This window comes from Sprattus sprattus, assembly GCF_963457725.1.
Source record: "Sprattus sprattus genome assembly, chromosome: 3".
NCBI lineage: Eukaryota > Metazoa > Chordata > Actinopteri > Clupeiformes > Clupeidae > Sprattus > Sprattus sprattus.
The window spans coordinates 60590754-60605753 of NC_137922.1; the positions used below are offsets into that span (position 1 = coordinate 60590754).

The following is a 15000-nucleotide window of genomic DNA, read 5'->3' on the forward strand; positions in this document are numbered from 1 at the left end:
CTTGTCACATTTCACTTATGCCTTTTTTTAAGCGAAACGTAGTCAAACGATCATTTGCTGAAGTGTTTGCGATTTAAACTTCTTCAGATACTTATTTGGCTATGCGGCGTGCTCTTTTAACATCACTTGATGCGAAACCAAGCAGCTCAATAGCAGACGAAAGGCAGAAAAAATAAACTAAGTGGCATCAGTAACTGTCAACTAAGCTTTTCATACTATGTGGCCCTAAAAGCAGATGTTACCGTTATGTTGCCCTACGTTGCAAATACCTCACATACAGTAGAGAAAACAATGAATGCTTAAGTATTGGTTAATACTTGTTGTAACATTAGTCGGTGATGTCATTATCACATATCGACTCACTGGAATAGTAGGCTACATAATCAGGGGGAACAGTACTACATTACACACTGACCCCTATCGTTACCATAAATTACGCCTGTTTTATGTTGTGGATTTGTCGTGGAAATATTAGGCTACTACTTAGACAGTATCAATCACTCTTGACTTGTGGTAAATGTTCTTTATATATAGACTAAATCATAGAAGGGCAGGCAACTCTTTGTTCGACTGCAAGTACTGCAGCCTATGTCTATTGCCAGAAGGTCCAAAAAGTGTGATGTGGCTTAAAATGACTGTTTCAGGAAAGCCAACAACTCTTGTCTAGTAAGGCTACATTTGCGCATAATCTGAAACGTTTTCGTCACACAAAGGTCAAACATAAGCTAAATGTGTCACTTATTTTGAGAAATGTTTTTCACTTCTTTATTACCAAATCTCTCTGTTAATGTCCCCTCCGTGTATTGTAGGTTATTTCATAAAACGTTAACAGCATAGTCACTCTTTCTGTTTCTTGCTAGTATTGGGGGTTCAGGCTCTGGGCTCTGTAAAGCGCCTTGAGACAATTGTATTGTTATGGCGCTATAAATAACATTGAATTGAATTGAATTATTTCTGTATATATATTTTTGTTTCACAATAGTAGCACTTAATCCGTGTTGGCGAGCGAGAGAGAGAGACAGACAGATGAAAAAAAAAAGGGATTACCCAATAACATGATCTCCAGTTTCTTTCGGTCCACTCGGAACCTCTCCTCGGTCCACTCCGGGTCTGGCGGGACGGGGGGCCCACCCGAGTCATCCTCTGATACCGGGAGAGGGGAGTCCGTGCTCCGCTCGCTGTTGGAGCCCGGGTCGGACTGCTGGAGGTATCCGCTTAAAGGGTCGCACTGAGCGGCCATGGCTTCAACAAAGCACCGCTCTCTTGCCCACACAGCGCCAACGCACTAAGTTCCAGAACTTCCAAGATTTCAACTTCTAGTCGAACTCATCCCTCCTTGGTTTTTTGCTGAAGAATAACCGTCAGGCATTGTGTGGACCGTATTTATTTAAAGAAAACCGTTCCCTTTCGTTTCTTTTTCTTCTTCTTCTTCAGCAAAGCACCGCCCTCACTCTGACTGCATCCAAATTGGATGTCTGCAAACTTCCAAGTGTATGCGTGTGTTTTAAACTACAGTGAAACCCTCCCCCAAAATATTTTGCGAGCGGCCACGCACTGGGGGCATGCACTAGCCTACCTACTGTACATTGCCATGGTGAATGAAACAGCCATGCAGCACAGATGTGCAAACATCTACAGTGAAAGACTTCAATTATGCCCTGGTTTCAGACATAGCCTAAGATCTTTATTTCGTTGAAGAGATTTCAAATAATAACGGATCTACCAATTAGACTAACGGTCACAGTTCTAATAATATATTTCAGCCATGCACTCACTTTTAAAAGTGATGAACTCTGTAGAAGAGTGCTAAATAGATGATTTAAATATCTTCTGCGGTAACGTATCACCCGGCGCTGTCCTCACGTGCGAAAGGGCCGATTTTGTGAAATGCCTCAGTTACATTATCTTGATGGGTCAATCTAACTTTTCAGTCGTAACTTCCAGTGTTGTGGAAGCTACTTTGAAAGCGTAGTTTTGCAAGTTAGTAACCAATGAGGCTAAATTTAACTTACCACTTGAAGAAGTTGAACTATAGTAAGCTAACCTAGGGAGAAATCTGGTTCGGTTAACTTAACCTTATTACTTTTTTTAAAAGATGAAATTGATGATGTAGCCTAAACTATGTGATACGAAATTATCATCATCACCATCCTTTACGCCTCTCTCTATCCGTTGCTACTAGTTCTAGCCTATCTCTTCTATGGGCCTCCCTAGTTCTTAGTTATACAAAATTATAACAAAATATAATTTAAAAAAAAAAGTCACATGCCATGTGAGTTTATTGCAAAAGTGCCTACTTGTTCACAGGCCACACATAAATAAATACCCCACTATTTATGGGAAAGTGCAAGGAATGTCAACTTTGGTTTTGTTCGGTCAGACACCTGTGTGTGTGTGTGTGTGTGTGTGTGTGTGTGTGGTGTCCATCAGTCAGACACCTGTGTGTGCGTGTGTGTGCGTGCGTGCGTGCGTGTGTGTGTGTGTATCAGTCAGACACCTGTGTGTGCGTGTGTGTGCGTGTGTGCGTGCGTGCGCATCAGTCAGACACCTGCCTTCCATAAGGTGAGTCCAGGTGAGGGTATAGCAGTAAGCAGTTTTCTAAAAGTTCTAAAATAGCCTCCAACAACTCCTCTAAACATTTGTTAATAAATAACAATAACCCAAACTCATGACTTATTAATTTTTTCTTTATTCAAATTTTGGTTTACAAATTCAAATTAATGACATTAAAAACTATATTTTTCACAGGTGAGTTAACAGCCAGCTTCCTGGAGTATAGCCTACCTTGCAAGGAATGTTGTGTTTTTATTGTAAAACAAATCTGGATTTTGTTTTATCTGACTACAAAACAATTGTATGGCCCACTAAGTTTAACTTCAACCACGCAGAAAAAGTCAAAAAATAAGTAATTGAACTACTTAAAGACTTTTATTTTTCTTATTTTTATTTATTTCTATGTGATGACTGTAATTCTAACAACCTGTTTGTGAAGTGACCTTGGGTGTCATGAAAGGCGCTTAAAATAAAATGTATTATTATTATTATTATTATTATTATTAATAAATCACCATGCAAATATGAATGCAGCCTAGTTGAAATACTAGCAAGCTAGGCTACTGCAAAATCTAGTTAAACTACTTAGTTAATTAATTATATGTTTTCATTTCACCCCGACACTAGACTTCATATCGCGGGCAAGGATGCTATAGTAAATGTACGGTTTCGGGGATGAACAGCCTACATCGAAGGGGATGGCTATGTAGAAAATCCATGGTGAAGGCTGCCACCCCATGGTTTTACAGACGAAAGACAAAAAAAAATGCCCCTAAGTGGAGCTACACAAAGGATCATAGTTTGTTGTTTGATAAATTGACCTGCATCCCTAAACGGATGTCTTCTATATGAACTCCGCTAATGCCACGAACAAACACTGCGACTTTATTAAGCGACAGCAGACGGGCGCGGTCACGTGACTGGATTATAAGTGGTTTCAATTTAACTATCAGCTATCAGACAGGACTGCAATAAGTTACCGGTTTATGGGAGAAAGACAATAGGTGAGATAGTGATTTCCTCTTATTGATATGTCTGTCTACACGCATTGCCTGTTTACAGTGCCATGTGTGTTATAACCGAGACATATATACGTTATATGTTCATAATTGTGAACAAGGTTCAAGACGATGCGCATAGCCGGTTTGTATCCATAACAAAATGGAGGCTGGAGTGTTTTGTTTACACTGCGCAGCTGACAGTTCGGCGCGCGAAACTGTGCTTGTTTACTTAACGTTTCACCCGGAGTTTATTAAACGTTTAGACAAATAGAATTTGTCCTAGGCTATGTAGCCCATCAACAGCATTATTTTATGTAGCCTATGACCAGCTATTTCCTGTCGTTTACCATAGGCTATGCATGATGCATGTACCGTCTCCGCTATAACGGACTTTGTTCGTTTGAAATTGTTTTCAGGATGATGGACAGCGGCGAAGGCGATTCCGCGGCCAGTCCGGGAGCCTCGAGCCCGAGACTGTCTTCTTTCGCGGTGGGCAAAGGAGCCCTGACCGGACGCATATCGCTGAACTCGCCTCCACCGGGCAGGCTCACCACTCTGCGGTCCAGAGATCTCACACTGGGCGGCTTTAAAAAGGTCACAAGTCTCTAGGTTCTTTTTGGGTATTTTTTGCTGGCGAAATAATGAAAAGCAGTTTAGTAATATATACTGTATTACATTCTTCAAAAGCATAAACACATTCACTGTCAAGCCCGCGTCAGGACACTAATGCAAGGTTTTATTGTTAAACAACACAATCCAATCCGGTGTTTGTTAATGCTTTTACAGAAAACCTTTGTGCCAAATGTCAATTCTGTCAGGAAAAGCAAAGATGAGTATGTATCTAAACAACCATACATAATAGTAAAAACCATATACTAATATAAATATACTAAAAAGAAATACTGCAATTTCCTGTCTGTAGCCGCCTAAGCTGTCACACTTTGTCCAAAGACTCAGGGAAGAGACGCGCACAACGCCTAAGAAGGAGAGGCGAGAGGACAGACACAGAGAAGCAAGGAAGAGAAGAGAGCGACCACAGACCATACAGTCACACTCCATCTTTGAACAAGGCCCTGCAGACACGATCAGGAAAATAGGTAAAGAAACTCATCTTCATAAACATACAGCCAACTGTGATCAACCGCTTCACAAATGAACATATATATATTTGCTTGTTCATCATTTTATTGAGTCCATACAAACATTATAAATAAGTTTAAATAATGAATATGTTTTAGGTTCAATACAATGGAGTTAGTACTAGTCATTTATTTACTTAAGAATACCTAACAATAAATACTTGAGTTAGGAGAATACTCCATTTAAGCAATTAATTTCACTAAAGGGATTTGAGTTATTTAACTTAAATGGTTCAAGGCAATCGGTTTCCTAGAACTATTTGAGTTGACTTTACACATCAGCAGTGATGTAGTGGTCCCTGGAGTAGTGGGTATACTCTTAATTTAAGCAGCCTACAGTACAGGTTAAAAAGCCCTGTTTTGAGAAGTGGGTATATGCAATGCTGACTGAAAAATAAGTGGGTATACTCCGTATACCTGCGTATACCCTGGACTACACCACTGCTCATCAGGTTTTACAGTGTATGCGCTTGCTGCTGAGTGCTAACATGTGTTTCTCTTAATGCCCACTCTGCTCTGGCTATCTTCTCCATCTTGACCCTTGACCTTTAACCCTTGACCCAGGCAGCTGGGGCTGCTCTGACCTGAGCGAGTGTGGGCGGTCACTCGTGACCAAATGTGTGAAGAAGGAGAAGAAGGTCTCCCAGGAAGATGAGAGCGAGATTTTACAAAAGCTGCATCGCGACGACGTAGGTCTTATTATTACTCATTCTCCAGACTACTGTGTATCGTCACTTGCTGTGTGCATACAGTAAATAAACAGTGTCAACACAACCGCTGTGAAAATAGTAAGGCTATGTAAAAACAATCTTATCGCATATTTATTACTTAATGTCTTTTCACCCCCTAGTTTTTAGACGACCCTGGCCTGAGGAACGATGTACGGCAGAGACCCATTCAGCTTCCACTGTATCAAGCAAGCAGTTTCTTACTGGACGCCTCAGCCTCTCGTAAGTTCACTCTACATTAAACACAGTTTCATACTCGACCCCTCAGCCTCTCGTAAGTTCACTCTACATTAAACACAGTTTCATACTCGACCCCTCAGCCTCTCGTAAGTTCACACTACATTAAACACAGTTTCATACTAGACTCCTCAGCGTCTTGTAAGTTCACTCTACATTAAACACAGTTTCATACTAGACTCCTCAGCGTCTTGTAAGTTCACTCTACATTAAACACAGTTTCATACTAGACTCCTCAGCGTCTCGTAAGTTCACTCTATATTAAACACAGTTTCATACTCGACCCCTCAGCCTCTCGTAAGTTCACTCTACATTAAACACAGTTTCATACTCGACTCCTGAACCTCTCGTAAGTTCACTCTACATTAAACACAGTTTCATACTCGACTCCTCAGCGTCTCGTAAGTTCACTCTATATTAAACACAGTTTCATACTCGACCCCTCAGCCTCTCGTAAGTTCACACTACATTAAACACAGTTTCATACTCGACCCCTCAGCGTCTCGTAAGTTCACTCTCAGTTTCATAATGGAAGCCTTAGCCTCTCGTAAGTTCACTCTACAACACAGTTTTGGCAGGAAACAACACCTGACTGAACTACTGGAGGAGGCAGGGATCAATCCCAAGCACTAATACAGTTCTATGGCTCTGCTCCCTGGATGAATATGTATGAAATGGAAAGAAACGCTTAAAATGTAGCATGAGCAAATTATCCACTGTAAACATGCTTTGAAGTTTGTAATTTGTTAAAGATTAGAGACAACTTCAAAAAGTGTCAGGCCCTGAAGATGAAGCTAATTTCATGTAATGGATGTTACGATTTAGCATGTAATGCATGTTACGATTTAGCATGTAATGCATGTGACCATTTAGCATGTAATGCATGTGACCATTTAGCATGTAATGCATGTGACGATTTTTTCTTCTTCTTCTGAACAGGCACGGAAGAGACGGCTACAGACTGTACCGCCCCCGTGGGTGTGGGATGTGTGGGTCCTCAGCAGCCTGCGGTGGGTGAACTCTTCCACCAGCTGAGCCTCTCTGATGAGGACGAACTGCTCTTCATCCAGCTCCCCGACGCCATTCCAGGCCAACCAGCCTCAACAAGCACCGAGGCGTCACCTAGCAAGCTGGACGACAAACATCCCGGGAAATTGAAAACAACACAGGTAAAGTACATCGTTTTGTTTTACTCCTCTCAATAACAAAAAAAATGTGTTCCAAGTGTGGCTCATTGAGAATTGTATTTGTAGAAATAACTTTTTTTGTAATTTTCTTTTTTTTTAAACCTTTTAATGTTGCTGACGCCAAATGCTCCTGATATATATGTGATCCCCCTTCTGCTTCAAGTACACAAGTCCACTAACTTCCTCTCGGTCCGTTGTGTTTCCATCTTCCCCAGGAGCCCGTGGGAAAAGAGAGCACCCCCGTACTAGCAGATTTCTCAGAAGGGCTGATCGGCAAACTCCAGATCCGTAAGTCTGGTAAAGTGCAGCTGGTGCTGGGGGACAACAAGCTGGACGTGTCCGAGGGGGCGGCCTTCTCCTTCCTGCAGGTACACACACACACACACACACACACACACACACACACTTGCAGCCTTCTCCTACCTGCAGGTACACACACACACACACACACACACCTTTATCCTTCCTGCAGGTAGCTACTCACCACCTGAGTGTCAAACCCACACACAAACATAAAAAAAAAAATCTCTTTTTATCTAGGAAAGTACTGGGTAATACATTGACTGCCAATTGCTTGGTCATAACTGACAAGAAATGTAAAATTATCAGAATATTTACGTTCCCTACTTATGTTTTGACTGAGCGGAGTGTATTTCTTTTAACTCAGATATTTGATTTAGTGTTGAATATCTTAATACAGTATGTCAGATCGAATACACACAAACATTTGATAATCAACATGGGATGCAAGTCCTAAAAATGCTAAACTACATCGTACTACATACTACAGTTTAGTGTCTCAAGAAATGTAGTCTAGTTCAACAACTAAACATGAATGTATGTTACCTCACTGATCTGTGTCCACAGCAACTGTAGTCTGTTTCCACAGCAACTGGTGTCTCTGTGTCTCGGTTTCCACAGCAACTAGTGTCTCTGATCTCTGTGTCCACTCTCTGATCTCTGTTTCCACAGCAACTGGTGTCGGTGCGTCTCAACGATGGCCTCACCGGTGACATGAGCGTTCTCGGTAACGTCCAGCACAAGCTGGTCTGCTCCCCGGACTTCCAAACGCTTCTTCAGGGTGTGAAAAGACCGCCCGGCTCCTGCTCACGGAAGTCCTGATAGTTTCTGTGTGTGTGTGTGTGTGTGTGTGAAGCCCAATAGCTATTTTTAGCCTTTTACATGTAAATAGAGTATTTAAAGCACTTTTTTTGTACTCAACTATGTGCTTGGATGTTTTGTAAAAAGATAACGGCATGTTCTTTTTTTTATTTAGAAAACGTATGTTTATTGAATAAAGATGTAGAATACAAAAACATGGTTCTACTGACTGTAAAACATGATAAGTGATAACATTCAGTGACATTTGTTGAACTACATGGGGGTCGTTACTCAGTCAAAACATAGCTTCCTGAACGAATCCAGGGGGGGGTATTTGTCATACGTGGTTTAGAGACAAACCTGTGTAAGTTAACTCAGAGTAAGTGGTAAACCTCCTAATAGAAGAGCCCTCTGTCGTTGTTTTGCTCGGAGAATGAACCAATGGGGGTTATTTTATTAGGAGGTTTACCACTTACTCTGAGTTAACAGGTTTGTCACTAAAACCACGTACGACTAATACCCCCCAGGACTCACTCCTCGCTTTGGATTCAGACTGTGTCAAGTGCTTTTGTTGTCATGTTTCTGTTTCTGGAGTCTGTTATTAATAACCAGGTCATTTACAGTGTCTAGTTCCTTCTTTAGCCAGGGTTTACATTCGACAACTGGTTAACGTAGCCTCAGGAATCAAAACAAATCATGTGGTATCACCAGCAAAAAGCAAGTGTCCAAGTCTGCATAGTCAATGAAAAGCGAATCTCTTTTATAACACATAAAACATGATGCTAACCGTTAAAGCCAGAAATGAAAATAAATGAGTCAAATGTGTCAATCAGACTCGGACTGCTTCATGTGTGAACTTAAGGAGCTGTAGCCTTGGGGGGTTTTATTTCACAGTTGAGTAGCTTCATGCCTTTCGAACACTATGCACATATAACACTAATGACGCAACAAGAACTCCCTTTCCTGCGACTAATGTCAGTTTTACTCAGGACGGAGGTCAGTCAACACCTTCTGGGGTTTTATACGGACACCTTAGTTTCACGCCTTTCGTGTGTTTCTCCCTGTTGTTTTGGTTGTTGTCGTCGTTGTTGTCTTCTTCGCCGTAGCCAGTGGCTTCTTGGCTGCTGTTTTTAGCTTTTTCACTTTGGACACGGGCTTCTTCTTGGCCGCCTTGGTGGTCTTTCTGGCCGTTTTCTCCTTCCTCCGGATCAGGTCCGACCTGCCGATCTCCACCATGTGGTCCTCCCACGTCTTCATCTCCGTCTTGTAGCGCACCTTGTCGTCCTCGGCGAGCTGCACGTACACCTGGACAGAAAAAGAAGAAAATGATTATCAGTGGTTCTTAACCTTTTTGGAGGTACTGAACCCTGCAAGCTTCATCAATGCATTCGCCGAACCCTTCGTAATTTGTAATATAAAACATGATTTCTTCAAAACGTAGGTATGTATAAAAACGACCCGACATTGCTAGTGTGAACCGGGCTATACTGCGTGTGTCTTGACCCCTGTCGAACCCCTAAAAGAGTGGCTCAACGAACCCCTGGGGTTCAATCGAACCCAGGTTAAGAACCACTGGATTAGAGAGCTATTACATGGTTGCGTCTGAGTGCGTTGATCCGGGAAGCGCGATGGATTCACTTTGAATGGGGTGATGTCATCCTTTGCCGAACTTAACGGAGCCACAATTCAAAGTGAATAGGGATCCGTCAACCTTGACGGCTCAACGCATTTGAACGCGTGCGTGTGAGTCCTGCCTTAAGGCTGATTTATGCTCGGTTACGTAAGCGTAAGCGCAAGAGGCCGCGCAAGCCCCTTGCGCGACTTTTCACGTCTTGCGTGCGTCGGCCCCTTTTTCTAGACTTGCGCCATTTACGCAAGCCTATTGTTCTGGGTGTGAATTGCTTGGCAACACCCCCAACGCAACGCGTAAGCACCTAGCAATTGATGCTCCCTTTAGAAGCATGCAAGGGCCTTTAGAGACTGAGCTGCACATACACACTGCTCATCATCACGTTCACCTGCACATGGTGTTGCGAAAGTGATTAGAGAATAACTGAATAACCCAAAGTATCGACAGCGTTGTATAGCAACGTCCATGTTAGACATTTCCCTGTAGCAGTTTATTTATGCAAACCTCAGTTGAATTATACCTGATTCAAAGGAAGTGATATCCACCCCCCCTCCTGCAAACTGATTTCTTATTCGATTCTATGCAAACAGGCAACTTTAGCCAGTGTAGGTCAGTCAGGGTACAGCTTGCTGAACTTATAAATGAGCACCTTGCGATCTGTTGCCAAATGTTATCCCCCGTAACCGGGGAGCAATGTCATCGCTGCCAGTGTGTGTGTGTGTGTGTGTGTGTGTGTGTGTGTGTGTGTGTATGTGTGTGGTCGTGTGTGTGTGTGTGTTCGCACTGTCATTTCTGCCACTACATCCTGGCGTATGCACTTGGCATCAATGAGAGGTGCGGATGCTGATCAGCACTTCAGGGTAAGCCGCACCCTTTTTGGGTGGGGGTGGGGGGGGGGGGATGGAGTAACTGTAGGTTGTTAATAGGCTGTCTCGCTGTCAAAACACAAATGTCCTGATAACAGATAAATATAGCTACAATCAGCTGTTGTTGAGCATTATTGTAGCATGTTGTATGAGCATTATTCCTGGACATTTTGAAAAGTTTTAAATGTAAGTAACTAGTAACTACAAGCTAATGGAAACCCTGCTAGCAAAGTAGTGAGTTAAAGCCCCATTATGCAACAATTATACTATAGAATTAGGGTTAGGATAAGCAGTTTAACCTTAAAATAACAGCTTAAAAAAAATTGGGTCGCTACAATGACTTTTAATATGGAGAATCGCCTCCGTGCCATTGAGATACAAGGGTCCTTAGGCAGGCATATAACTACGTTCTGTAGTTTTGCCTGCCGCAGCCCGCCACCCTGACTTGTTGACTTTCTGCAGATCTAGTAAGTAGCTTATTTGCCGTCTTGCTTTGTCTTGTATTGCACTTGCTTGATGTTTGACTGTGTAAGGACAGTCGTTGAGTAACTAGTTTGTCATAATGTCAAAGTCAGCACATTTCGAGAGATTTCGTTAGTTTTAGCTGCTAGCATGCCGTTCGCGAATAGCTATTGATCCGGTGTGCTGCTTTAATGTCAACTTCTTGCAATCTGGTAATGATTAGCGGTCATCCCTATTACAGAATTAACTCTTGCTAGTCAACTCCATGTGTGTCTTATGCAAAGCGATGTCAACCAGGCTCACCTGCTTCTGCGTCATGTAAAGGTTTTTCCAGTCTTCCAGCAGCGACTTCATCTTGGCCTGGGAACAAAAAGCATGTTTCCTTCAGGTATCGACGGGGAACAAGCAGACCTGGTTGGGCTTAAAGTCTCAACTCCTAACTAACCCAACCTAAATAAACCTGACATCAACACAGACACAAATACATCTCCATATAATAATAATAATAATAATAATAATAATAATAATAATTCATTTTATTTGTTGAGCACTCTTCATTCAGGCAGAATCTCAGAGTGCTAAAAAAACAGCAAGTAATGAAGTAATGTTTACTAATCATGCCGTGAGGTATGAATTTAATTAAAATAGGATTTGTTTCCATATTGTTTTCTTCATGTTTAAACTCTGTTCCTTAATATATATATAAATAAAAGCTCTCCTGAGGCATTAAAAACATGACGGAGCTAAAGACCACAAGAAAAGTAGCAGACCACCTACAGGCTACCAATACAGTCTATAATAAAAATCAAACACTTCGATCATCTTGGTAGTGTTCCAGTAGCCTGGCCATTACCAGCCTGTGACTCCATTTCATTCCGTCTTTCAGTCTGGGCCAACCCAATGCATTTTGGTTTCCGAGATGGGCGGGTGCTTATCTTGAGGTTTAAAATCATTGGAGTTCCCTTAACCAATCAGCAACGTTTAGTAAGCATTCGGTAGATTAAACTCTTCCCAAAGCCAGTTGGGAGAAGAGCTACGACGTCCTCTCCAATCATAAAACTTACAAGAAAATACTCTTGTTCTCCTTTTAATTTTCTCATGTTCTCATGTTTTTCTCATGTTCTCATGTTCTTTTCCGATAGCTTTTCGTGTCTTTTCCTCCAAGGCGAGTTTTGCGTCACAGCTCTGAACTGTTCGCTGATTGGTCCTACAAAATTTTGAGTTCTGGAGACGATTGTCAACGGGGTTGGGCCAGACTGAGTATGAGCTTGAAATCAATTCAGGCGGAAATACGTAGGCTGGTGTCACCAGGCTAGTGTTCCAGATCATTACCGGCATGGTGTCTCCCCGCGCCTCTTCAAAGTGCTCCGACATGAATATGTTGAAGGCTATCCGAGGACGCTTGGGTTTGCCCAGGCTGGTCAGCTCCTGGATGGGAAGGGAAAGAACACTTTATGTTAATGACGTTAACGTTTATGATGTAACTGAGCCCTCATTTACATGTGTGGATTTGTATGCTTCTTGTCTCAGGCTTGTTTGTGCTGCAACTTTAAAGATTTTAAAAGTGGTTTTATCATATCTTTCTGTGCATTTCTAATTGTTGCGGTGACCAGGGCTGTACTACAAAACAGTATTCCAGAGTTTTTGAAAAAGTCACTGTTAAATTATGATGTATGTATCGAGGGATCCACAGTGGTGGCATGCACGTGTGTGTGTGTGGTGTGTTTGAGTGTGTTTGAGTGTGTGTGTGTGTGTGTGTACGTGTGTGCGTGTTAAATTATGATGTATGTATCGAGGGTTCAACAGTGGTGGCATGCGCGTGTGTGTGTGTGTGTGTGTGTGCGTGTGTGTGTGTGTTTATATGTGTGTGTGTGTGTGTTTATATGTGTGTGTTTATATATATATGTGTGTGTGTGTGTGTGTGTGTGTGTGTGTGTGTGTGTGTGTATCTATATGTGTGTGTGTGTGTTTATATATGTGTGTGTGTGTGTTTATATATGTGTGTGTGTGTGTGTATATATATGTGTGTGTGTGTGTGTATATATGTGTGTGTGTGTGTGTGTATATATGTGTGTGTGTGTGTGTGTGTGTGTGCAGGCACTCCCACTCACCCTCTTCTTCTTGATGTTCTTCCTCTTGGCCCTCTTCTGTCTTTTCTCCTCCGTGAGGACAGCAGTCTGCTCTGGCGTGAGCTGGGCCTGGTAGCGCTGCATGGTCGCCTTATACTGGTTCCTGTCAAACAGGGCTGCCTGCTCGAAGGGCTGAGACACAAATACATTCAAATGTTCAGTACAGCATACTAATAATATAACAACTGAATTCAATATTGGACTCGAGATAAAAACACATGTTAATATGTCAACAACAATAACATGCACATTTTGTGAAGCTGTGTGGTGGATTGTCTCTTCAACAGAATACATGTCGATGAGCCTAATTCTGTAGTAATGGTGTAAATCAAAATTATTTTCACCACTCTAGGGAGAGTGAGCTAGATTAAACATGGCCGTTGTATGTGAATCCATAGACATAAATACAGGTCGACATCTATACATGTCTATGTGTGAATCCCCCAAAGGATGGTGGTGATTTCTTTTCTGCGTGTTTTGCATTAACTCGCAATATTTTTGCATTTCCTCGCAATACTTCTGGGTTCCCAAACAAAAAAAATTGCATTGCCTTGCCACACTTTTGCGTTACCTCGAGAACACATAAATATTGCAAAATTATTGCGAAGAAAAACACAAAAATTACTTTACAAACATCACCAAGACCCTTAGAGGGTTTTCTCCTGCCTACATCTCTGGAGATATAAGACAACTTACCTGTTTCTGTACAAGAGTAAGCCCCCTCCATCGCTCAGCAACCTTTCGGATAACTTCAACAGCTTTGGCGTCTGAAATTCGCAGAGTTGTGCATGTTTTAAGACCACACCTGACAACAGCCTCTATTTCAATCACATCTCACCCAAAACTCCTTCAATGTGCAAACCGTTTCAACTCTTTGATGTGTTCTAAATCCAAACGCTCCCTGTTGTTTACCATTCGGGAAGGATATGATGACTGTAACTACAAAAGACTGCAATGGGAGAGAAGTAGCCTACACAATTATATTTTACCTGGAAACTGTCTGGTGACTTGCGGCTGCTGCTCTTTCACAAACCGCATGTAACCTGTGAGTGGTCTTTTCGGAGGGCCCCCAGCAGCTGTGCTAAAGGGTTTAGCTGCTGTAGTAATGGCACATGAACACCTGAAAAACAATTCACAAGTTCATCTCACCGTCTTGACTGCACACTTCAACACCCAGACATTCCACGGGTTCAGGCCAGCGTGACCAGCGATGCATTGTCTACGCTGTCACTTACTAGCTAGTAACCATAACTTTATGTTCTACAAAGTCATTCATTGAGGGCTGAAAAACGCGAGAAGACGGACAGCCAGAGCTGCAAGCACAACCATGCTAACGTTAGTCGCATTTGAAAGTCAATTTCACACTTCTTAAGAAGCCAACTAGTCACATTGACTTGACAAATACCGTAACTTAAAGCTAGCTATAGAATAGCAAAGGATTAACTGGCATAACATAGACTGCAATTGTATTGTCTCCCACAAGAAACAAGATAACGCTAGTAACCTCCTTACTTTTAACCTTAGCTAGCTAGCTATCTTTACCCCATTCCCAGCTAACTTACCTTGTAAGAGATGCACTTGAAAACAGACCAAACGATTTTGTCAAAATGTTGATACCAGCTGCCATGAAGCTCAGAGGTGCCATTTTAGTAGAAAACGCGAAACACCTCAATGCAAACGGGAAAAAATAACACGAAAACGGCAATCAAACTTGGATTTAAACTAAACTGTTGTTATTTGCGTTCGGCCACCCACCAACCCCTCCAGCATGTAACAAGGCGCCTTCGAGAGCACGACTGCATTATGGGAAATGTTACATTTAGTGTAAATCATTTTGTATTCACAACTGTACTTTCGCTACCTGGAAATGGACTCTAAAGGTATTTCATGGACAGGATTTAACTATATGCCGTTGTTACGTTGAATAAAGGCAATCTAAAAATACATACATTAAAGATGGGACATTT

At 42.0% G+C, this 15000-nt stretch overlaps 3 protein-coding genes across 3 annotated transcripts in view; 1 reads left to right on the plus strand and 2 right to left on the minus strand.

Annotated features, from left to right (window-relative positions):
* bicc1 (BicC family RNA binding protein 1) overlaps nucleotides 1-1265 on the minus strand; it is a 129025-nt gene extending 127760 nt beyond the window's left edge. The window contains exon 1 of the mRNA XM_080834022.1: nucleotides 1048-1265. Within this exon, the coding sequence (XP_080690148.1) occupies nucleotides 1048-1240 (193 nt within the window). The 5' untranslated portion in view covers nucleotides 1241-1265. The remainder of the gene's footprint in view (nucleotides 1-1047) is intronic.
* A 2208-nt stretch (nucleotides 1266-3473) lies between these two features.
* On the plus strand, nucleotides 3474-8181 carry LOC308361630 (DNA-directed RNA polymerase III subunit RPC4). Its single transcript, XM_080834041.1, has 9 exons — nucleotides 3474-3557; nucleotides 3971-4148; nucleotides 4341-4387; nucleotides 4506-4651; nucleotides 5258-5382; nucleotides 5544-5643; nucleotides 6598-6827; nucleotides 7061-7213; nucleotides 7818-8181. Exons 2-9 carry the CDS (start codon nucleotides 3972-3974, stop codon nucleotides 7965-7967), a joined length of 1128 nt encoding a protein of 375 aa, XP_080690167.1. The 5' UTR covers nucleotides 3474-3557; nucleotide 3971; the 3' UTR covers nucleotides 7968-8181.
* A 151-nt stretch (nucleotides 8182-8332) lies between these two features.
* On the minus strand, nucleotides 8333-14806 carry tfam (transcription factor A, mitochondrial). Its single transcript, XM_080834042.1, has 7 exons — nucleotides 14596-14806; nucleotides 14023-14153; nucleotides 13730-13800; nucleotides 13016-13165; nucleotides 12237-12332; nucleotides 11208-11264; nucleotides 8333-9251 (listed from the first exon to the last, which is right to left on the minus strand). Exons 1-7 carry the CDS (start codon nucleotides 14676-14678, stop codon nucleotides 8985-8987), a joined length of 855 nt encoding a protein of 284 aa, XP_080690168.1. The 5' UTR covers nucleotides 14679-14806; the 3' UTR covers nucleotides 8333-8984.
* Nucleotides 14807-15000: the final 194 nt, after the last annotated feature.

Bases quoted from the DNA above. Each gene is read 5' to 3' on its own strand.
- tfam (XM_080834042.1), bottom strand. From the start codon at position 14,678: ATGGCACCTCTGAGCTTCATGGCAGCTGGTATCAACATTTTGACAAAA. The intron at 14,154-14,595 runs GTAAGTTAGCTG...ATTGTTTTTCAG, and splicing joins TCAAGTGCATCTCTTACAAG to GTGTTCATGTGCCATTACTA. The intron at 13,166-13,729 runs GTAAGTTGTCTT...TTTGTGTCTCAG, and splicing joins TTACTCTTGTACAGAAACAG to CCCTTCGAGCAGGCAGCCCT.
- LOC308361630 (XM_080834041.1), top strand. From the start codon at position 3,972: ATGATGGACAGCGGCGAAGGCGATTCCGCGGCCAGTCCGGGAGCCTCG. The intron at 4,149-4,340 runs GTCACAAGTCTC...ATGCTTTTACAG, and splicing joins CACTGGGCGGCTTTAAAAAG to AAAACCTTTGTGCCAAATGT. The intron at 5,644-6,597 runs GTAAGTTCACTC...TCTTCTGAACAG, and splicing joins ACTGGACGCCTCAGCCTCTC to GCACGGAAGAGACGGCTACA.